Genomic DNA, 24,743 nt, shown 5'->3' on the forward strand with positions numbered 1-24,743 from the left:
CATTTTTGTAAATAAATGCAATTATTAGACATCGTTTAGAATTGTAAAATGTCGAAGCCCCATACAATTTGACGTTCTATGATGGTAATTATTTAAACCAGCGCGACATTCTTTTTCTTCTTTCTTTTAAACCACCAATAGTACGTTGAATTCTATAGGGGCTTTGATGTAATATTTGTCAGCCAGAAGCTAAAAAGTCACCCCTTTTTAATTCTTTTTTCTTTTTTTTTAAACCACCAATAGTACGTCGAATTCTAAAGGGGATTGGACGTATTATTTTTCAGCCAGAAGCCAAAGAGTTACCAATTTTTAATTCTTTTTTCTTTTTTCTTTTAAACAACAAATAATACGTCGAATTTTGTAGGGGCTTCGACATATTATTTGTCAGCCAAAAGCCAAAATGTAACACCTTTTTAATTCTTTTTTTTCTTTTTTCTTTTAAACCACATATAATACGTCGAATTTTGTAGGGGCTTCGACGTACTATTTTTCAGCCAGAAGCCAAAGAGTTACCCTTTTTAATTCTTTTTTCTTTTAAACCATCAATAGAACGTCTAATCTGCATGGGGCTTTGACATGATGGGCATTGGAGTGATTGGATGCATTAATTGAGTGTCGTTATCATAATCCTTAGTGATCTATTACAAAATGATTTTTGAACGTCGAATGCTCCAGTGTTAGACGTCAAAAGGTTAGTGAATTCAATAAAAATTTGAGTGGGAGATTGAAAATTCATTCACCGAGACTCTCTTCTCTTCTCAAACTTTTGTTGAACGAAGTTTGACGACCATCACGCGTAATCTTTCTTTCATTTGATACAAATGCATGTTAATTAACTACTTTATGTATGATTTTCGTTTGTTTTGACCGATTATTTTTGTGTTCTTGTCCTTCCACTAGTACAAAAATATCGTATAACGTTGTTTTTTGGCCTTTCATGTCGAATTCGAAGTCGATGTCATATCGGGAGACGTCAAATTGACGTCGAATTTAAAAAATTCGACGTTAATCAAATTAACATCGAATTTTGTTAATATTCGATGTTAAGAAATTTTTTTTGTTTTTTTTAAATTAATTGTAATCCTTTTTTACAGTTCTACGAAACCTGAAAAGTAGAAAAGCAACAAATTTCAGTTTTTGATATTTTATAAAGCATGAACTATGAACGTATAATATAGTATAAACAACAAACAACAATAACAAACAACAAACAAGTTCAATCAAACAACAACAACAATAAACAAGTTCAACCAAATAACAACAACAAACAAGTTCAACAAAAAACAACAACAAACAAGTTCAACAAATAAGTTCTTCAAAACGAAAACGAAAACTAACCTTCAAAATGTGGGTTCGTCGAAATAAAGTGTTTCTACCAGTGAGAGAAAAAGCAGAATGCACCTATGAAGGACAAAAACACAAAAATAATCGGTCAAAACAAACGAAAATTATACATAAAGTAGTTAATTAACATGCATTTGTATCAAATGAAAGAAAGATTACATGTGATGGTTGTCAAACTTTGTTCGGGAAAAGTTTGAGAAGACAATAGGGTCTCACGCGCTAAGATAAATTGAATGAATTTTCAATCTCCCGCTTAAAAAGGGGAAACTTTTGGCTGACAAATAATACATCGCAGCTTCTACAAAATTCGACGTATTATATGTGATTTAAAAGAAAAAAGCAAAAAAAGAATTAAAAAGGGGTTACTTTTTGGCTTCTGGCTGACAAATAATACGTCGAAGCCCTTACAGGATTTGACGTATTATTTGTTGTTTAAAAGAAAAAAAAAGAATTAAAAAGGGTGAGTCTTTGGCTTCTGATGGACAAATATTACGTCAAACCCCTACAGGATTCGACATACTATTGGTGGTTTAAAAGAAAGAAAAAAGAGAATGACACGCTGGTTTAAATAATTACCATCATAGAACGTCGAATTGAATGAGGCTTCGACGTTCTACAATTGCATTTATTTACAAAAATGTCACCGGTCATTTTTAACGTTGGTTATTCAGTTGTTGGACGTCGAATGCGTGACATTATACGCTGTTTTTGCACTAGTGTTCATAGGCGCATTCTGCTTTCTCTCTCACTGGTGACAACACTTTATTCCAACGAACTCACCTTTTGAAGGTTAGTTTTCATTTTCGTTTTGAAGAACTTATTTGTTGAACTTGTTTGTTGTTTTTTTGTTGAACTAGTTTGTTGTTTTTGTTTGGTTGAACTTGTTTATTGTTATTGTTTGATTGAACTTGTTTGTTGTTGGTTATTGTTGTTTGTTGTTGATACTACATTACACGTTTATAGTTCATGCTTTATAAAATACCAAAAACTGAAATTTGTTGTTTTTCTGCTTTTCAAGTCTAGTAGAATTGTAAAAAAGGATCACAATTAATTAAAAAAAACAAAAAAAAATTATTAATGTTGTATATTGACAAAATTCGACGTTAATTTAATATCGTATAGTTACAAAATACAACGTTAATTTAACGTCGAATTTTTTAAATTTGACGTCAACTTAACGTCTCCCGATATGATGTCAGCATCGAATTCGACGTGAAAGGCCCAAAATATTCGACATTGTACGCTATTTTTTTACTATTGTCTGAAGAATATCTTTATTTTGTAATCTCTTGAAAATTCTTTAGAGACCCTTTGCAAAAAGTTTTAGAAAACATTATTTACCCTTCTAGTGTTTTTTTGTATATTTCAATTTTGTACATTTTCTTATAATACTGTTTATGTTGTAAATTTTGAAGAGAATTAAAATACTTGTCTAGGCGTGTTGTCTAGGGTTAAGACCATAAGTGATTAGAATACTTGAGATCAAAAGTGGTTAGAATACTTGTAAATCAAGAGTGGTTAAACTTAGACTAGTCGTCTTGACTAAGAGAACTAGGAGTAGTAAGAATACTTGTGTAAACTTGGAGAGGTAAAACTCGTATAATCTTTGTAAAAGATTAACGAAACCCCTTTAAGAGTTCTTAAGGAAGAACTAGACGTAGCTCAGGTTGAGTGAACCCGTATAAAATATGTGCTCTATTGCTTTCCTTCTTCAAACGTTTTCATAAAGTCTCTTTGAAACACATCATCTGAAGATATCTTTGTTGATTAATCTTTTGAAAACCTATCAGACGTCATTTGCAAAAAGTTTAAAAAATACTATTCATCCCTTCCCCTAGTGTTTTCGTATGTTTTAAACATAATCATTTCTGGTTAAGCCACACATTCATTGGACATACACACTTCTAGCTAAGTATTGGATTTATTTGAATCTAGAATATTTTGATAAACTAAGATAGTGATCTAAAATATTACAAGATTTTTTTCACTAAAAGAGATAAACATCCTAAAACAAATACAAGATGATAAATACTATTTTATATTGTTATGAATGTAAATAACATTCTTCCTCACAAACACAAGGCTAAGGATTACTTGAAAGCATTAAGAAGTATTTCATAAGCATCCTCATCAACCTTTTTTCTTCGAAGAGAATGTATAGAACTGAAAAGAAAACAACCATTACAAATTCTTTTGGAGGCATTGTGTTATCTAACAGTCTTTAAATCCTTTTTCGAGCCTTTGTGAAATCTACAAGCCTTTCATCTTGTTGAATTATCATTTGACCATGTTCAAGAACATTGATACATTAAATGTTCATCATGCAACATTAAATGCATGTTGTTTCTTTAAGCAACTACTCTCATACATCAGGCCTAAAGTAGATGGATTCCTTCCATTGTAGCATAAAGCATAGGACGTGACAAGTTATTGACTCGACAACTAACATTTAGCCCTTATAAAAATTTGTTTGTGTGGATAAGTTTTAAGCACGTTTTTAAAGAGATCTTAATATTAACACATCAAAATAAGATCTTCTTGGGATAAATGAAAAGACAACCATTAATTGCACACAAATAATAAACATCTATAAGTTTTTTTGATATGTATAGTGAATATTCCAAGCTTTTTGTTAGACAAAGTATGTCATTGTCTATCCGAACAAAATTTTATCAAACATGTATAAGTAGAGTTTTTGTGTGTTCAACTACAGTACTTGTCTTTATTAGGTTAAATAAGACACTTACATTTGTTAAGCTAAAAAAGACACTTACTTAACAAAATTATAAGATTATAAAATTCCAATATTAAAAAATAATAACATTATAAAATTGTAAAAATATAAGATTATAAAATTTCCTATTATGAAAACTAAGTAAAATGAGGAGACAAGATAACAACAAATCACCTATTTAATAGTCCCATTACTAAAAAACATATGACATCAAGGACTCAATGGAAAAAATTTAGATTTTTTAAAACTCAATACCACAAAAATTTAATAAAAGCTTAATTTAACGTTTTCAAATTTATCAAATATTTAAAACTTAATTAAGTCTTATGCTTTATATAGCATATAAAAATATTATTAATTTACACATTTCAATTATTTTAAAAATATTTATTAATTATTTTTTTATAAAATTTAAAATTTACCCTTATATTAATTTTAATATATGAAATACGATTTAAAACTTTAATATATGACTTTTTTAGACTATTGTTTTATTAATCCATTCGCACACTTAACATTATATAATACATTTAATATCTATAAAAACTTTTAATAGTATAGTATATTTTTTTAAAGAAAATCACAAATACACCTTTAGTATAGTATAATATATAATATATATGTATATTGTACTATAATATATTTTTTATAATATACTATTCTATTATATACTATAGCAACTTTTTTAAATAAAATCTTAATATTAAATTTATAATTTTGAATTTACAAATTATTCAAATGTGTTTTATGGGGGAAAATATGTAACATCCCATTTTAATAGTATAAACTATCAAAATGAAATGTTACATAGATGCTAAAAGAACAACTAGGTAAAATAAACCTCCTTTAAAGAACATATCTATTTTTGTAAATCGATCTAACAACTCATCTGCTTCTATTTCACCTCTAGCTGGAACAACTGAAAAGGTGAATCCCTAAGCTCACATCATTAGGTGATCATCGCAAAAGAGAAACAACATACAAAGACAGACAACAGAAAAATAAGGGTAAACTAGATACCAAAGAAATCATATCACGTTTATAACATAACATACATGAATAATTTATATCAAATACATCAATCCAAACATCTTAACATACAAAGACCTAGACTGACTATTCAGATTTAGTATGATTATGTAGCTATGGCAGTTCGTGCACCTTTTGTGGTGAAACAACTGGCGCACCCTAAGCTACCACACAAGGTTAGTCCGTTATCACTCACCTTAGGCCAAGGTAAAGCCCCTAGGCTATGACCTCCTGCTATTCTCACGACATGCCTCACCCTCCTCTACTTGAGGATAGGTGACCATTAAAATGTCAAGATGAACTCCAAGATTAAGCTTTCCATATTCATATACTTACAACCTTTGAAACCACCACTAAGAGAATTCCTCCTTGGAATTCTCTTCCACATCATTTGGAACCATACTTTACAACCATACTTTCACTTTGAATCTCAACACATGACTTTGATACACATATAAACTCATACATAATCATGCATCATTCCCAAATGAATCCAAAACATCACACACATCAATCCAGATTAAAGAAAGAAAAAGTAAACCAAAACCTGAACTAGTCTCTCAGCGACCCAGTGATGCGGGCTGTCGCGGCCCATCAAATTTGATGTGCATTAAAGAATGCAGTATAGTGCTAGGAAGTGACTCCTAGGTCGTCTCTCAAGGACCAAATGTGGTTCGAGTCTTAGGTCAGATACGTAGTGGGGGATTTTGAAATTTGTGATTCGAAATGAACTAAATGAAAACTGGAAATTAAATACAACCAAACATAATTGAAAACATTGAATTAAATAAACAAAGCATGAAGACCAAACGGTCCTACAGATGACCGAACGGTTCTACATTGAGACCGAACGGTTCTACATTGAGACCGAACGGTCTTTAAACCAAAAGTGGAAATTGAAATGTAGGAAAGAAAGGCTGAAAACCGAACGATAAAAGGAAAACTGAACAGTACGACTTAAAGACGAACAAAATAGACAACATAGTGAACGAAAACAGTAAACTGAATAATACAATAGATAAATATCCAAACGCAATTAAAGCTATTAAAATGGAACGTTGAGCTAAACAATCAAATGCACACGGTAGGTCAAATAAAACTTGAATTGCACATCCAACACTAAAACAAGGAATTGAAAACGTGTGAACAATGAAAATAAAATGAATTAGTAAGCTGCTTCCAAGCTAAATGTATTCCAATATATATAATATTCAATGAGTTCAGTGCAGACTTGAGCTAATAAAAAAAAGACAATAAAACCTATGGATGCTATTCATCACGGGATTAATAATTAAAAAGAAAGAAATGCTTAACAATGAGTAATGTTTCTCAGTTCATGCTTGCGAAAGAAAGAAAAGAAGGAAACTTTGTGGAGCAAGCCGTGTGTTTTTCCAATTCACCCATTAATCACCACTTTTCCTTGAAGAAAGAAAGAGAATGCATAAACATTAAATGTAATTCATCATGTGCAAAGAAAAGGTACTTGAACAGTAAGGAAACCAAAGTTCTTTTAGTGCCATTCCCTGTTGACGAGACATCTACTCTTTTTTTCAATATGAAGTCACGTACTCCAGCAAAGTGATCGTCCGTCTCTTCTATGGTGAACAATGAAAGTCCTCCTCTGCAAAGTGTGTCAGCGCCTCCAAAAGAAATCCCCTTGCTGCACCGCTTCTCTCCCTCTAAACCGCAACAGCTCCTTTCCAGCTCCACTCAAAATGAAAATAAAATGAAATGTGCTCCAGAGTTCTCCACAGGACCGTGTGGTGCGTGCATACACGCTGCCCCCCCAAAGCTGCTCCTTCCTTGACTACATTGCTTTCTAAAGTGCAGTCGTGACAACACCTCTTCTGTGAAGCCAAAAACCATCCCCCATAGGTGGCGGCTGGACCCCTATATTATGCGTCTCCCCCCTTCCATGCTCCGTGTGCTCCTTCATCCAAGCTGGACAGCGTGGAGTCATTTCCGTATGCACCCCTCCACTTTGTTGGATGCTGAAGCTGCTTGCTGGACCAACGCTGGACGTGTTGCTGGAAGCGTGAATGAAGATAGTTGGGCCTGCTCCCCCTTCTTCGTGCACCTTCTTCTTCTCCCAAGCACCACGTCTTCATCCCAACATCCTCTTTTTCCCATTCTCCGCGTGAACGTGTGCTGGACTGCTTCTACTTTTAGCCACCTGCTTGCTTTCATTCAGCCCCAAGTGGATCAACACTTCTTTGCTGGACAGCTTCTTTTGTTGCCACCACATGCTGCAGTCACCCCTTTCTTTTGCTGCTGGATCGTATGAAAATAAATGGCTGCAACTCTTCACGTGTTGGACCAGCTGTGTGTCACACCCTTCATTCAAGCTGCTGGACCGCGTTTCCCCATGGGCCGTGTGCTATTTGCTTCCAGCACTCTACATCGTGTGCACCTCCCAAAGAAGCTCCCAGACATGTGATTCAATGTGGGCTGCTGTTGGATGTAATAATTGAAGCCTGTGCTTGTTGGACGCACCCCCTTTTTCAATTGAAGCACCCCTTTCTCAAAGGGCCAAAGAGTAAAATCACCATAGTGTCCTCTTTCTTGTGCACACTTCTTTTATGAAGAGTCTTGAATTAAGTGACAACCTTCCAAATGTCCCAAATATTATCCAACAATTTCCCTTACAATTAATAATGCAAATAATTAGCCTCAGATAATTCAAATTAATTAAAATAAGAATTTCTGATCAAATTAAGCACAATTAGCATAAATGGGAAAATACTGGACATTCAAGCATAATTCCCTGATTAAATCTAGCACAATAAGCTAAGTGCAGTGAAGAAAATATTGACTCATCACCCAGCTCGTTGTGCGAATACATAGACAGTACCTCCAGACCCCAAACCACTCGCTTAGTTACCCAATTCGATGTGCGAATAAAACTCACAATGGTTCCAGACCCCAAACTTTCGCTCAGCGACCCAACTCCCTGTGCGAAAACAGAAACAATGAGTTATGCTCACTCACCTCGCTCAACGCACCAAATATGTTCGCTCAGCTAAAGCCCATTCGCTCAGCGCAGCAAGTCTGTTCGCTCAACGAGACTGCATAATTCTGCAGCACCAAAACTGCAAAATTTGCGCATTTCAACAACTCCTGACCACTTTTATTCACTTTTCTCACCTTTTAACACTCCTAGATTGTATTATACCATCAATTACACTCAACCAAGTGTGTTTAAACCTTTCTAAACTAATTTTTAACAAATGGCTACAAGATCTCAACCAAAAACTCACAAAAACTCAACTTAGAGACTCAAATTGAATTATACCACTTGTGGCACAATTTCAATTAAAAGCAATTATCTAGCTTCCCTTACCTCTAAACCAACTGCCAAACTTCGCGAAACGCTCCACCAATTATTTGAACCGCAAGGAATACCTAAACGAACCTACAAAACACCAAATTGGAAACTGACAGAGCTTTTAGAACTCTAGATGAATCAAGAACATGTAGGAGATGCATGATTACACATGCAACAATACAATATTCCTCTATAACAAATTTAGGAACGAAAGGGAAAAAAGGAATCAAAACTTACTTGCTTTATTGAAGAAACTGATCGAGTAGAAATGTAGATCTCGTTACCGTGGTTGATTAGATACTTACTGATCGTGAAATAGATGACTTAGGAGTTAGAACTCTTAGAGAGAAAGTAAAGAACTCTAGAAAAGTAGTTTCTAGAAAAATTGATTTTAAAATAATGAAACTCGTTTATAATCAAACTATTTATAATAAAACCTTTTAATATTAAAATAATCGAGTCTCCCTGTTTTTAGACTACCACCACTTCTAAAAATATTTTTTTCTAGAGTTTTACAAAAACATACTTAATTTGAATTAAAAATCGATTACAGTACAATGTTATTACAATAGTAAGATAAATTTCAATAAAATATTTGCAGTCTTTGCTTTTATTTAAAACAATTATAAATTTCAGTGATATAAAAGTGATATTATAATGCTTAAAAAGTTACCAAATAATTCATTCAAATAAAAATTGTAAACAATTTCTTCAATAAAAATAATAATACAGTGTATACACAATAAAGTCTGAATTGTAAAAGGTTCTTTTGTAACCAATAAAAACAATTTTAATAATAACAATTTTCCAATTAATTATGGAAATTGAACCTAGGCCTGACCCGGTGCCCAAAACCAAAACCCCTAGCTTCCTCGCCGCACTGCAATAGCCACAACCAAGCTAGCTCCGCCTCTCGCCACCGTGGCCTCACCGTCAGGTACCTCTCTTTGTTGTCTCTCATGGATTCTTTATCTCTCTGTGGTTCGGAGCAAATATTTTCAATGTTACAGTGAAAATTTTCGCCTCGAACATGTCTTTTTCTAACCCTTAACTGAAACTTGCTGACTTCAAAACAAGATTAAACTGATATGTAAAAGCTTCCATAAATTAGCTTGCTTAAGAGCTAATTTTAATGTATTTTAAATATTTTTCATTTTTCTCTTAATTTATTTTTTCTCTGTGCGTTTGAGATTTTGATCCAAATAGACTCGTAAGTTGTTAAAGTGAAATTGAGTTGTTATTAATCATAACCTAGGTTGTTTGATGGATTTGAGTTTTCTTTTTAAGTACTTTTAAACCGCAATGAAATTTTACTTGATGGTCAATATAGATATACAGCATTTCTGCAAGTTATGCTATAGGATAGGTATAATGTGGAAGCTCTACCTTTTGTAATTATTGATAAAAATTCTGGTAGGAAAACAATTTTGGTTTGAAATATTTGTGAGAGAAAAAAACAAGGAGTTTGGAATGATGACTTTTGTCTTAAAAATGGTGATTTGGAACCTCGAAATACCCCTGTTACATGACTAGTATCATCTTTATATGCTGAGTTTACATTAAAGTTGTTTTTCTGTTGATTTGCATAATGTATGATACCATTGTGCACAATAGATATGCTATTAGGCATAATTTTGTGGCATAAAGACAGTATGTTAGTTTAGTAACCTATGATGCACCAATATTTCAATTTGGGTCATGATTAGTGTCTGACATGTTTTTGTGTCCGATACTTTGTGGATACTTTACCAATAGTACTTTTATGTTGACAATAATTTATAATTTTTTATTTTAACAGCGTTTAATACATATGATTTTAATTTGGATTCACATAATAACAATCATATATTTATCATGTTTTTAAGAATTTTTTGTATACTTTCAATATGTATATATCACATATAGTATCTTATTATTTTTAAAATAAATCTATTGGTGTATCAGATACGTGTCATATCGATATATGTATTGTATCTGTGCATTGTAGTAACTTTGAAGGGATAAATGTCAGTGTAAAGTTTACATTGGAAGATGATTGGTATGGTGCACATAAGGTTGCATTCTTTTAAATGTTTCCCAAGTTCACATGTTTAGAATTTATAACTTATAATACATCTATTTAGGGGCCTTTCGTGATCAAAGAAGCTTCTCATTATGAGAGTTATTAATTTTATTTCTACACTTACAACAAAGGCAGTATGTTGGTATGTTGTGTGCGGGCAAGATTATCTTTAAACTCTTCTGTATGAGTCATGTCTGGACTATGGATCAATTTCTATTTTAGTGAAAGCTAGTTAAATGAAGCCCTGCACTTGCTGTAGAGCTTGTCCTTCAACACTGACATCAGGGTTGAATGCTTTTGCCAATTTCTGTGGTTTTGTTTATATTTTTAGATTTTTTATCTTCTTCTCTGTCTTTTCAGCCGGGATAGTGGAAGTATATTTCTAGATCACATAGTTAACATGTAAATTACGGGAATGCTAAGATTAGCAACCAGAAAAATCATACTTTATGACTCCATTTTATGTTAATTTTTTATGGCAATGAATTGTATGATCAATGGCTGAGCAAGTACGGGAAATACAATGCTTGGTGATATTGTTTGAATGTTTATTACAGTCTTATACTATCTGGAACTACGGACAGAACTATTAAATCTCTTTTTAGTATCTCCTTCACCCTTCTCCTATTCCTTATGTGTATTGTGCCTGAGATTTTTCACTCTGCTTATATAAAACTGCCTTTTTTGGTTGACTCAGGAGCTTTGTATTCCTGGTGACCTTTTCCGAACATTTGAACAATTGATCAGGTTTACTAGCTTCGTTGTCATTGGTTGCCTTTTATCTGAAAACATTTTTGCTACTTGGGAAACCAAATGTGTTATGTCTGCTTGGGATGTATTTTGGCCTGGTGCTTCATATCTTTTCAAATAAATATTTGCAATATTCCACATTACCATCGTTTATGTGCGTTTATCCTTCCTCATCCTTTTGGTTTATTGGTACGTCGTATGTTGGGCTGAGATGTATTTTGTTGTGTCTTGACATGTTTCGTAATGTTAAGTGTTCAAATTAGCGTGCTTATTCTCACTTTTTCCACATGCTTCCTTGGCTCTTCATAGAGGAAAATGTCACCATTTGAGACTTTTGGCTTTTTGTGTTCTAAAATAGAGGAACACTTGAAGACATCTCAGTGGGAGAAAGCTGTGTATTAAAACTTTAGAAATACGACCATTTTACTGCTTATGTATTTGGATTTCTTGGATTAGGAATTTTTCGCTAATAAATATTTGAGACAAGTAATTCAGTTTTGGGGAAGCAATGGGTTTGAAGAATTATGCATGCATTAGGAACCATTGCTTAGTTTTGCTGAATGAGATTTCATTTTCAAAATAGGTGATACTTAAAAAATGTCAATGTTTTCGCAGTTTCTCTAAATAATCCATTTCTGGAACTATACAAGTAGAAGACATGGAAAATCAACCAAAACAAAACCAACAATCAACAAGCTCCGCTCCTTCCATCCAGAAAAATGAGGAAGATCAAGCAGCCAGTACTGCAATGGGCTTGAAAGAGTCATTGCAAAATCAATATCTAAAAGTCAAAGAGCATGCAGAAACATACCCTTATGTTTGGGCTTCCTATATTGTCGTATATGGTGGCCTTGGTCTTTGGACTGCCTATAGATGGAGAAAGCTTCGCAAAACCGAGGACAGAGTAAGAACTCTGCATGAAAAACTTCGGAAGCTTGTTGAAGCTGAAGAATCTTCCAGCTCTACCAAAGTGATTGAAAAGGGTTTTGCTGATAAATCTTCCAGCTCTACCAAAGTGATTGAAAAGGGTTCTGCTGATAAATCTTCCAAATAGTTTACAATAAGAAGAATCCTTATCATGGTCAAGTTGTCTAGTTTACTTCTATCAATATCACTGAAGCTTACCGTTGTAGTTGCCTGGGATATGAAATGATTTTGTTTTGCTCCCCTGATCAGATCAACTCATTCATTAGAGGAAAATACTCAATTATATCTTTAACAAATTGTTAAAAACTATATCTGATATCTTTCTTCCTAAAGTTGGGACAAATATCATTGCAGTGTACACGGTTCACAGACCTTCAGTTTCTATATTGATTACAGAAGGGACCAATGCATTTTTTGTTATTCTTATATAGTATTTACAATGGTGGTAACTTGTATATTGCAAATACATTTGAACTCCATTTCAGAATCCCCGTGTTGATCAATTAAAAATTGCTATTTTCTCTCTTGCTCAGTTTTCACATAATTGTATGGATTATATTGTCTACATTACTTTACTATCAGTGCTTTAGTATGTTCTTTGCATCCCTCACAATTTAGTAGGCTCAGATTATACACAGCCAAATAAAAATAAAAAATACCAATATTCTCTGTCTGTGCTGTTAATTGGTGTATATGATATTTTTGACCGTTAGGGTGAATATGAAGCTTTGGAAATTCACTGCTAGTGTAAACAAATCTGTGGATGGACTGTGTTTAAGCTAACTGTCAGCAGCAGAGGGAACAGTGTGGTCCACTGGTGTCATGGTCACCTCCCAGATTTTGTCTAAAATTTTATAAAAAGGTAATTTTCTGGCAGCTCTTGAATATATTATATATATATATATATATATATATATATATATATATGATCACGACACAGAAACAATGACTGGAATATAACATTAGAGATTCTGCTAAAAAGCAAAATGCTTCAGTACTTCCCCAATACATTTATGACTTCATTAAACAATTTTCCTAGCAGCCAAGGCTGGTATGTTTAGTTATTAATTATCAGTGAAACTACAGATTTTCTTTGACAATGTATGATAAAGATACGAATTAAAGAACTGTCGGCACATAAGGAATGATACCTATGTTTTGTTTAAAACCGATCAGTCACGAAGGGTGAATTTCTTTTAGCACCTTCCTACCTTCTTCATGCATAGTATTTTGTATTGTTTAATCTGAAAATTTATTATAAATTAAATAATTTAGAATTGAAAACTGTATTATGGATTATAGAATCTAAAAATGTATTATAGATTGTATAGTTTCAAATACATTTTTGGATATATTCTATATTTATATTATACAATTTGGAAACGTATTGTTTATTGTATTATTTAGTGTGGAATTTAGAAATGCATTCCAGAATTTATAGTTTATGATGCTTTTTTAAATTGTTTCATTTGAAAATTAGATTTTAAATTATTCAATTTAAAATATAGTTTTGGATTGTATAATTTGAAAATACATTCTGAATTATAGAATTTATCTAAAAAACTAATATACGAGAATTCACATTAACAAATAAATAATAGGGGTGAAAAAACAACTGTCCAATAAGATGCATTTGCGTTGAAGCCTGAAACTTCAACCTCATGAAGTCTTCTTAGCCCATTGAGGAGATCAGCAATGACAAAAACACCTTTTTAAATAGGTTTCAAGATTTCAACTGAGTTAGTTGAAATTTCTTCATAAGTATTATTTGTGTATTTAACCAAATTAAATCCAAATTTTTGGTATGTGCATATTGAAGGAAAAGGCTTACAGGACACAAAAGTGCTACTTCTTCTGAAGTTTGTAGCAAATAACAAATTAAATTGGCAAGCTAGATAAGAAACATATTACAAAGGAATTGAAAGAAAATAAATAGAAAAATACTTTTGAGAAAAATAATGGGAGATTGGAAATCTTGAAAGACCTAAACTGCTATTATGCTGAAGAATTTCTTCACTGAATTCAACTTTAGTATTGGTTAATTCCATTTAAAGAATCTGAGTTTTATTTTATATAATAAATTACACTCTTATCTAATTATAATCTATCATATAAAATGATAAAATTATTAAATTTTACTGGATCATGATAAATAATTTGTCTAAAGTATTTAACAATGAAAGAATGTTGATAATATATTCTTTGATATATTTGTCTACACTACTTTATTATTATTATTGGATGCAATCTCATCCAAATCTACAAAATGATTTGGGTGACTCTAATAATGGTCCTTGTCATATATCAAACAGACAGTGACATAGATTGTGATTGTGGTGTTAATAATTGTTTGGTATTTGAGAATGATGTTTGCTACAAAAAACCACATGTGACATGTGACCATATCTAATTCCAATAGACACATCCTATGGATATTCTTAAAATAAACCCATATGCCACATCATTTCCAATTCCAATTTTCTCTTTTTTCTTTCTCTTTCTTTTCAATTGTTTTCTTTTTGTGGCTCTAATCATAAATGTTTTATATTATAAGCTTAAATATTTAAAAGAATGGAACATATCTGATGATAAGTATACTGAGAAATCATAGTCAAAACTCAGAGATCAGAATAAATAAATAAATGCTTTGAAATGGGTCCTTTAACTGTCACTCTTGTCTGTTTTCTGTTAGGGTCTCATTAATAATTTCAATTTTTATATATAATACTCTTTTTATTTTAAAAATAGCTACCATTTATATTTGATTAATCATGTAATACTTTTTGTGTTTGTGGAAGTTTAACTCTTATTGAATCTCCTCCCAGTAGGCATAGAGGGAAAACAAACCTTTTATAATTATTATTTAAAATTTATATCAATGATAATTTAAAAATATTTTTGAATTTATATTTGAGATCATTAAGCTTTCTGTATCAGCCTTCTTTTTAAAAGACTGAAACCAGCTAGAAAAGAACAAATTTTACGCTTTTTCTTTTTACTATCATAAAAGACAATCTTTTTTTTACAAGAAACATGATTTTATGGGAAATTGCTTAACATAAATTTAATCATTTTAAAATGCTAAAACAAACACATGAAAACTATATAAATATTCTATTATTATTTAAAAAATGTGATTCTCTGAAAAGAATTCAAAGAACACATACTTAATCATTAGTGTTACTCACCGTTTAGTCGGTATATTTTGGAGAAAAAAGATATATATGACAGTACACAACAAAAAGTTAACCTCTTTGGTTATATTTTAAAATAAATTAAATATCTTTCTATCGAAATTAGAAGTTCTTTCTATCTCTAATTTTAATATATTTTAATTTTTAAATTTTAAAAATGAGAATATAATTTCTTAATTTAATTATGTTAGATATGTTGAAGTGTTCAATATTGATTAAGTTGTTTACATTTGACACGTTTAATAAATGTCTTAAAATATATCAAAGTATAAAAAGAATCTAATTTTTGATGTTGTAACATCCTAATTTTAATAATATAAAATTATTAAAATGAACATTACATATATAATAAATAATAATAGAATAAGAACTACATAGGTGAATAAAAATTTTCATTTAAAGAAAAAAAGTAACTATCTATAATATAAGCTCCACTCCTCATCTTCAGCTGCGTCAACTGAAAAGATTACATCCCTAAGCTCGCACCATTAAAGTGATCATTGCAAAAGAGAAACAACATACAAAGACAAACCACAGAAAAGCAAGGATAATCTAGAGTATCAAAAGATTTTACATATTATTTAAAGCAATAACAATATACATGCATATGATGAATCAAACAACACAACAACTTGTCCAATCCACTTGAAACACTTTTTACTATCCTGATAGATGCATTGATATCAGACTCATGGGGAATCTGCAACCGTGTATAATGGAGCAATCTAGCTAAGAAATAATAATAATAACCACATCCTCAACCACCATCCAATAAAACCATACACCAAGGTTAATCTGTCAAACATCTATGGCCTTAACCAGTGATCATAGACTAAGACCTCTTGCTACTCTCCACGACATAACCACCCATCTCTACATGAAATGGGGTTATTGAGAGTGTCATGATCATTCCCCAATCCATGAGCCCCTACATCAATACATAGCACAACACAACCAACTTAGGATATTCCTCCTTGGAATTCCTTTCTCACATGGTACTTGAAATCCACACCTCACACATTACTTGAACATCATCATCACATCACCTCTTTGATCATATAATCTCATACATATTTATACATCATTCACAATGAATAGAAATGTAACTCCACTCCATAAGAAAACAAGAATAGAAAGAATAAAACACCCCCTGGACTAGTCGCTCAACGACTAAGCGCGTTGAGCGACCACAGAGTCCTCTCGCTCAGCGACCCCATTTGCTGAGCGAATAAAAAGATAGTGGTCCCAAACTCCAACCACTCGCTCAGCGACACAATTTGCTGAGCGAATAAAATTTCCAGTGCTCCCAGACTTCAACCTTTCGCTCAGTGACCCCTCTCATTATGCGAAAGCAGAGACAATGGTTCAGACCCTCAACTCACTCACTCAGCGACCTAACTTGCTGAGTGAAAAACCTGAGACAGTGACCCAGACTCCTTGACCTCTCGCTGAGCGAGTGGAGTCGCTCAGCGAGTCTGCATAATTCTGCAGCACGAAAACTGCAGAATTATTACTCCAAACCACTCTTGACCAAATGAACATATTTTTCCCAACTTCTAATCCTCCTAGATCATGTTATATACCCAATTATACTTAAATAAGTCTATCTAAACCTTTCTAAACCTATTTTTAACAAATGGCCGCAAGATCTCAACCAAAAACTCAACTTAGAGACTCAAATTGAATTTTACCACTTATGACACAATTTCAAGCAACTTAGGCACTCAAACAAGTCCCTAACAACTTACCAAAGCCCTCCAAAATGACCATTTTCACACAAAACCCCAAAACCAAGTTTTCACTATTTCACTTCCTCCATTTGAGTTCTAAACCAAGTTGAACTCTACACAATTACCACCACTCATCCCAAACTGAAATCTTGCCCAATTAAAGTGTTGAACATAACCCAAACTAGTTCCTAAACACCCGAACTTCAACAATTCAGTTCACCAACCATTTCTCACCATTTCACTACCTTAAACCTCCACTTAAACCCAACAAAATTACAACCAAGACTACCCTTTTTCCTCTAACAGTTCAATCAGCACAATTCACTTCATCAACATCAAATCCAATCTCACAAACATACACACAACAAATTCAACATGTTATACAACATTCATTGTCACTTAAATCATCAATATCACCCAATTAGTTCAATTATCACTAGCACACAATAACATTTTTCATCTAAACAGTTTAGTACTCACATACCATTAAACTTATACTACACACTTCAATTAAAAGCAATTATCTAGCTTCCCTTACATTGACTCAACAGCTCCAAAATCTCTAAACACTCCACAGATTTCTTACGACACAAAGAACTTCTAGAAAACTTACAAATCATCGATTGGTGATTGAAGACCAACCTTAGAACCACAAACAGACTAAGAATCAAGAGGGAGGGATTCTTGACCCATGCAAAACAAAACCACTTTACATGATCAAGAACCCTAAACATTAAGAAAAAAAGGGGTTTACCACTTACCTGCTCGATTCAACCAATTGATCGGTCAGATTGATAGTCCTTGACGTAAGGATCGCCTAAACACTTTCTGATCGTTAAACATATGATTGAGAAGTAAGAAATTGTAGACAGAAGTGAGAGAATAAGAAGATAATAATGTTTTAGAGAAATAGAGATATTTTAGATAATGAACCAAAGCTTTAAATTTTTTTTTTTATAATAAAATATCCGACCTCATTATTTTTATATATCTATCATTATTTTTATATATCTACCAACTTTAATAATTTATTTTCCAAGTTTTTATAGTTTAAAGACTAAAATAATATTTTTCTTTTAAATTATTACTCTTAATCATTAATACAAATAAAAGAAAAGGTGAGATTATTTTGGATTTTGAAAATCAGTTCTACTTCAAACTATTGAATAAAAAATATAGTTTTATTTAAATTTAGTTCAACTCTGGGTAAATAACACCGTAAGCATTTAAAGAATATAATCATATTTAGAGAGAATTCTCTATAAATAAAGCAATAATAATCAAACTTTCTAATTAAATTAATTTATGTATAAATTAAGAATAAAAGTAATAAATTTTAGTTTGTATCTTTTTCTTCCTTTAAAAAATATCTGTCTATCAATTAAATTTGCAGAAATTCTTAAAATAAATGTTAAAGCAAAGGATACATAGGAAGAAACAAAACAAGCAGTTCCCAATCTCCATAAATGCTTATACCCTTTGATTGTCCCTTTTAATCTTACCCATTTCTGAATTTGACCACAGAACACATTACTAAACAACCACTGCATAGTGAAGATAAAAATATTAATTCATGTTATTAAGGACAAAAAACAGTTTATTATTATATTACTACCAAAAAATATATTTACCTTAGTGTTCTCTCTTGTGCTTGCTGGTAAAGCTATTTATTATATCAATGTTCCAAAATAAAAAGTTATATTAATTTATGCACCAGTGTAGGCTATGAGAACTTTTTACTGGTTGCATGAAGACGTGGGACCATGGAACAAGTAGATGGTCCCCAAGATTAAAATTTAACAGTATTCCAAATTTCAAACTTGAGGAACTTAAATTGATGAGAAACACTTTAAAGTAACATGATGTCTGATCTGATCCCCACTGAACTATAAACACAAGAAAATGAAATTACATTAAAGAAGAGCTGCAACTAGATATACCATATACCCCCTACCCCCTACAAATCAGAAAGACATAAAAACTCTAAACTACTCAGATATAATAAATTCCTAAACATATCCTTTCCCTAGTAGCTTCTTGAACAAGAACCTCAAGCAAAGTAAATGGTTAGTGACAGCTTCTAGTTGTTAAAATACATGTCAGATATCCTTGAAATCCATATTATCACCATATGACACTGAAGCTTATCATCTTAGTGGAGTACTGGGACCCATTCGTACCGTCCAGGCAGTGGTACATCATTGACAATGTCGAAATTGTACCTGCAAAATACAGAAAATTTAGACATAATTACATTGATAAATCAATTAAGAGATAAAAATAAAACCACAAGTAAAAAACAAAAAAAAGGACTTGTGGGATAAGAATACATACTTTTCCATAAACATTTTCTGTTGCTGCTTCTCTGCATAAGCAAAGAACTCCTCCAACTCATGAGCCGGTGGAATGTTCCTTTGTATGTGATCATGCTTTATTTGGAGCGTCCTTTGCCTTGTAGTTGAACCGGGGGTATGGATGACATTTGGGTCCCTTATTAAACTACAGGGTGTGCTTTCCCTAGTGCTTCTGTTTAAACATAATAAAATGTTAATAAAGATAAGTTTATAGAAAAATAAAATAGCAGCCATATATTAATACAAATGCTGACTTGGAATCAAAAGTTTCTACACCAGAAATTGCATGCTAACCGCTGACAGGAAAAATAAGTGAGAGAAAAAACAGATCATTTTTTCTCCAACAATCTCCTACAGCTCAGTATGGAACTAGAGACAAAATTTTCTACTATGAAAAAGTAACTGGCATTTATTGGGACAAGTTCTGACTCGGTGGGCTCATGCACTAAAAAAATACAAAGAAAGAGACGGCCAAATCTTTCTCATTTCACCGCAAACCCAAATAGGAATCCAAAAAAACATCAATCTGCTGCTTGGCCCCATGTAAATGACACATCATTGCTAACACGAGTCATAAGAGTTACGGCTGCTCCTATTACTAAAATCCAATTTTTTCCAACTTGACCATTTACACAGGGCTAAGCTTCAGGGTCATGCAGGTTCTTGCAGATCAAAAGTAAAACAAGGACAATCAAGCCTGAATGCATTTTGGAGTCACTGCTGAAACATATCTAATTATTAAGCTCTTAAGTTCACCAAAATGTTGAGAAAAATGGAGTAGAAACAACAAAGAGAGTCGAATCATAATTGCATGAAAATTATCAAATCACAATTTGTCAACTGGATCTGCAGAGGCAATTAATGTAACATCAAATTGCACTCAATTTGGATTTTGGAGATGTTCTTCCTTTTATAATCAATTTATGAAACTTATTTTCCACTTAGTGGGTTCTATTTACCTGGAAAAAAAATGAAAATTTATCAATGCACAACATTTTTGGTTCGAAGGATTCAATACGCAGGATAGTTGTAGAAATTAAAGAATGACATACACACATTAATACTGCAGATAAATATAAGTTGCAGTAACTATCCTGAGGACATGCATGCCGCAGAACCTATCACAAGTCACATACAAGTCTCAAATCTAAGCAACTCGTACAAACAAGAGCTTTATCTCAGTGCCTAGACTTGACAGAGTCAAATCACAGACATAAATAACCCAAAATTAAGGGACCAAGACCTCAAGAGATTCAAGAACGAAGGATAATAATGGAAACAACACTAAAAACACAAGAGATTCAAAAGAATGGTAAATTTCAATACAGAATATCATTTTTTTACTCAATAATATCCTCCCACCAACTCACACGGTTCCCGCTTCACTTAGAATGCAACAATTTTAGCATCACCAGAATTCAGCAAACTAAAATTCAAAAACTAAAAACACGGGAGAAAATAGAAGATTAAATAATACCAAAAAAATGAAAGAAAATATAAACACACTAGTGAAAAGTCACAAAAATCAAGGTAACAGTTGCATGCAACACATGAAAAAGGATAAATAGTCCTTGAAATCATTTTAAGATGTTAGTTTTAAATAATGCTTACAGAAAAAGTTCTTATGTTTTTCCTCTCAAATTTCATGAGTAAACCCATCTTTAAAATCTCTAAATTTTACAAAAATCGAACTTTGAAATACTCTTTTTTATTACAAACACGCACTTTAGCCCCCAAAAAAATCAACAAATGCATGAAGAAAAAAACAGTAAGATTCTGAAGCAAAAACCTAAAAGAAAAACATGCCCATAAAATATTTAAAAAAAAAACTCAAATAAAGTATCAAAATCACGTTGCAAAGAAAAAGGATGAAATTTTAGCAAAACACACGAAGAAAACAATTCAAAAAACTCAAGGGAAAAAACAGAGGAAGAAAAAAAAAAGGGGGGAAATTGAAGAAAGGGAATAATATACCTTTCGTCTCTGCCTTCGACATCTAGGAAATTTTGGCCGAAGGAGCATTCAGCGTTGTCGTCATCTAAAGGCGCGAACTTTTCAGCGGAGCGGGACGACGGCGTTTTGGAGAGCGCAGTTTGGGAGAGGCGGGAATTGGAGGCAGAATCGGCGGCGGCACAGCGACGGGGCTTTTCCGGGATGGAAGGGGGTATCTTGAGGAGGCGGCGGCTGCGGAGCTGGAGGTAGGCGGCGGAGTCGGGAGTTTGGGGCGAGTTCTGGAGCGCGAGGGTTTTGGCGCGCGTACGGACGCCAAGGTGCGAGTGCGGCGGCGGTGACTCCATGATTAGGGCGGCGACGTCACCGGCGATTTTAGATTTCTTCATGTACTTTCCCATTTGATTGAGAGGGAAAATGGTGAAAGAAGAGAAAATTCAGAGTGAAACAGAAAGTGGCATGGGCTAAGAGAGAGAAAGAAGAGAGAGAAAGTGAAGAGGGAAATTTGTAAGTGTGTGTGAGAGGGAAGGGAAGGATTGGAGAGCTTTTATTTTAGGGTTGGGGGCTTAGTTTGGGGTTTTAGGGGCACATTCTTTCTCTTTCTCTCTCTTATGTCTAATGCATTTATTTCTTCAATTTATTATTTATGTATTTTTTTCTTTAAAAAATAATATTTCATAATAAAACAATTCAATATTTCTATTATAAAATATTAGGCTAAAATTATGAGTTGTGCAAGATAGGGAAACAATAATTGAATTTTATTTCTCTGAATAAAGAGGTTTGTTCAAAATTAATAACAGCCCCTTTTTTGTTTTTCATTTCAATCTCAATTTTGATTAATTTTAGATCTTTTGTCTCGAATCTTCATTATTTATATTCTTGTATTAATTTTTTTTCTCTTTCATTCATGAATTTAAGCTGTTTTTTCTATTTTAGTTTATGATATTAAAAGTTTATTCTATATACATATATGTATATTTATTGCTTGGTTAGAAGTAAACGGTTAATGAAGTGAGTGAATTAATTAACGTAATTGTCAGTTATTATGCGTTAACATTGAGGAAAAGTGATTTAAGTTACTTGAAAACATATTATTGTAATAATGGAAAGATAATATGTTAATTAAAATATATCTGAATTAATATTAAAAATATATTTGAACTAAGTAAGTTCTTAATATTTCTTTTCACATTCTCTTCCTGAAATAATATGTAAAGTTGAGGTTATTTTTTGGTCCCAAAAGTTGATTAATTTTGAATGCATTTTTATATGACGATGCTTTATTTGGACCTTAAAATTTTGTATTTTGGGTGACACTTTTGAAATCTCTTTTCCTTCACTTACAAACAAAAAGTGTATCCCATTCTTTTTATGAGTTCAATAAGTATTGCCTTTTTCAACTTTTAATAATTCTTTTCTTAAGCTCTTTTATCTTTAGTGAAGCTCGTGCTAGTTCTAGACAAAAAACTTTTTGCATGTACATTTATTGTTGATTACACAAAAATACCTAATTCGAATACTACAAAAATACTATTTTCATTTTATTTCCAATTCATACTTTAGTGTTTTTGTAAAAGTTTACTTTAAAATTATCTTTTATAGGATGTGTGTTTAAATTGAAAGGAGCTGAACTTCTAGAATGAAAAATTCACAATAGTTTAGGAATATTTTTCATCGAGTAAGTTATAATATGGAATATATGTTTGAGATAAGATGTTATAACACAAAAATGAAGAAATTTCACAAAAAAAAAAAAAAAACAAAACAAATGCATATTTTGAAGACTGTAGTTTTTAATATAAAGTAAGATAAATTACTCTGCTTTTTATATGAGGAACGTTGAAACTTTTTATGTGTTTAATTAAACTTTTAATAAGAGATCAAAACTATATTATCCCTAGAAAGCACGTATATAACCATCTAAAAAATATTATTTTCTTTTACTGGTATTGAAGTATTATATATACAAAAGGTTTTAACATATGCAAGGTCAAAGAAGACATTTTCTAAGTTCTAAAAGATTCCCTCATGAAACAATCATCCAATAATATAATAGAAGAATTTTGATTTAATAAATTTAGTTAGTGTATCAATGATTATAATGAGAAGATAATATATCCATGTGTCTATTATAGAAAGGTAAAAGATGATTTCATAAATCTATCTACTTTTGTGCGGATAACGTACATTCGTGGCATCTGTAGTCAAATATTCAATAACTAAAGTTGTTATTTGGCACCAATTTAATTTGAGATAAATAATGAGTTGCAAAAAAAAATTGGAGTATGAAGGTCGAAATAATCACACCTAAACTAATCTTTTCTTGTATCATTATAAATACATTTAGAAGATTAGAAGATTAGAAGATGATGAATCAATTTGGAATGTTAAATCTATGTGTACTTCTTTTATTGTCACCATGTATATGTCTAAATTACTTGTTTTATCAAGAAGAAATATATGTTTTTGTGTTACTTATGTTAATGCAAGAGTTTTTTTTATATGTTGTGATGAACAAATATTATATTTGACATAATTTGTTGGTATATAATAAACATAAATGAGTAAAATGACCGGTAACATCACGCACACAACGTCTCATAAAAGAATAATCAACATAAAAAATGACCGGCAACAGTTTTATAAATAAAATAGCCTTATAGACGTTGGTTAGTAGCTCCCCCAATGTTATGCACTAAGATGTCACTCCCTCATACCAGACGCTAACCCTCTGCTAGAACCTGCCAAATCAAAATTGAAAGGTCACTTTTTTTAGCAATGAGACGTCAGACATAGCAAGGGATGACATCTCTATGCATTAAGACGTTGGCCCCCAATGTCAAACCCTCTACCAAAACCTACCAAATTAGAACTGAAAGGTCACTTTTTTTAGCAATTAGACTTTGGTTGGGAAGGGGGGCCAATGTTGATTTTTTTTACCAACTAGACGTTGGTTGGGGAGGGGGGCTGACGTCAAATGCCTTATTAAACCCCAAAAGTTCAGAACGCTAGCCTCACTTTCTTTCGAGTTTTCGTTTGGGTTTTCGCTTCGTTCTCGTTCACCATTGCTGTTGCAAGATAAGTTTGATTGATTTTCTTCCAATTTATTTAGATTGTACCGACTAACTTTAGTTTGTACTGATTAAATTTCGTTTGCACTAATTAAATTTCGTTTGCACCGTTTAATTTTGGCTTATGGTGTAGTTTTATGCGCGAATTGACGAACCTCAACGACGACATTGAGTGTCCGATCTCCATTGCTTGGATGACTTCCCTCCTCCACTCTTAGGTTGATAAATATTTTTGGTCCCTCCAAGAGGTTAATTTTTTGGTTATTGATT

At 32.2% G+C, this 24,743-nt stretch overlaps 2 protein-coding genes across 2 annotated transcripts; one reads left to right on the forward strand and one right to left on the reverse strand.

The window, feature by feature from the left end:
* The first annotated feature begins 9,213 nt into the window (after positions 1–9,213).
* LOC124836758 (uncharacterized) lies at positions 9,214–12,697 on the forward strand. The gene is made up of 2 exons (XM_047311954.2): positions 9,214–9,369; positions 11,860–12,697. The coding sequence occupies exon 2, from the start codon at positions 11,903–11,905 to the stop codon at positions 12,296–12,298; it is 396 nt and encodes a 131-aa protein (XP_047167910.1). The 5' UTR covers positions 9,214–9,369; positions 11,860–11,902; the 3' UTR covers positions 12,299–12,697.
* A 6,203-nt stretch (positions 12,698–18,900) lies between these two features.
* Positions 18,901–21,947, reverse strand: LOC124836757 (cyclin-dependent kinase inhibitor 4-like). Its single transcript, XM_047311953.2, has 3 exons — positions 21,424–21,947; positions 19,430–19,621; positions 18,901–19,317 (listed from the first exon to the last, which is right to left on the reverse strand). The coding sequence occupies exons 1-3, from the start codon at positions 21,798–21,800 to the stop codon at positions 19,248–19,250; spliced, it is 639 nt and encodes a 212-aa protein (XP_047167909.1). The 5' UTR covers positions 21,801–21,947; the 3' UTR covers positions 18,901–19,247.
* Between the last annotated feature and the right edge of the window lie 2,796 nt (positions 21,948–24,743).

This window comes from Vigna umbellata, chromosome 5, assembly GCF_029865625.1.
Source record: "Vigna umbellata cultivar VRB3 chromosome 5, Vumbellata_1.0, whole genome shotgun sequence".
In the NCBI taxonomy this organism is placed as follows: domain Eukaryota; kingdom Viridiplantae; phylum Streptophyta; class Magnoliopsida; order Fabales; family Fabaceae; genus Vigna; species Vigna umbellata.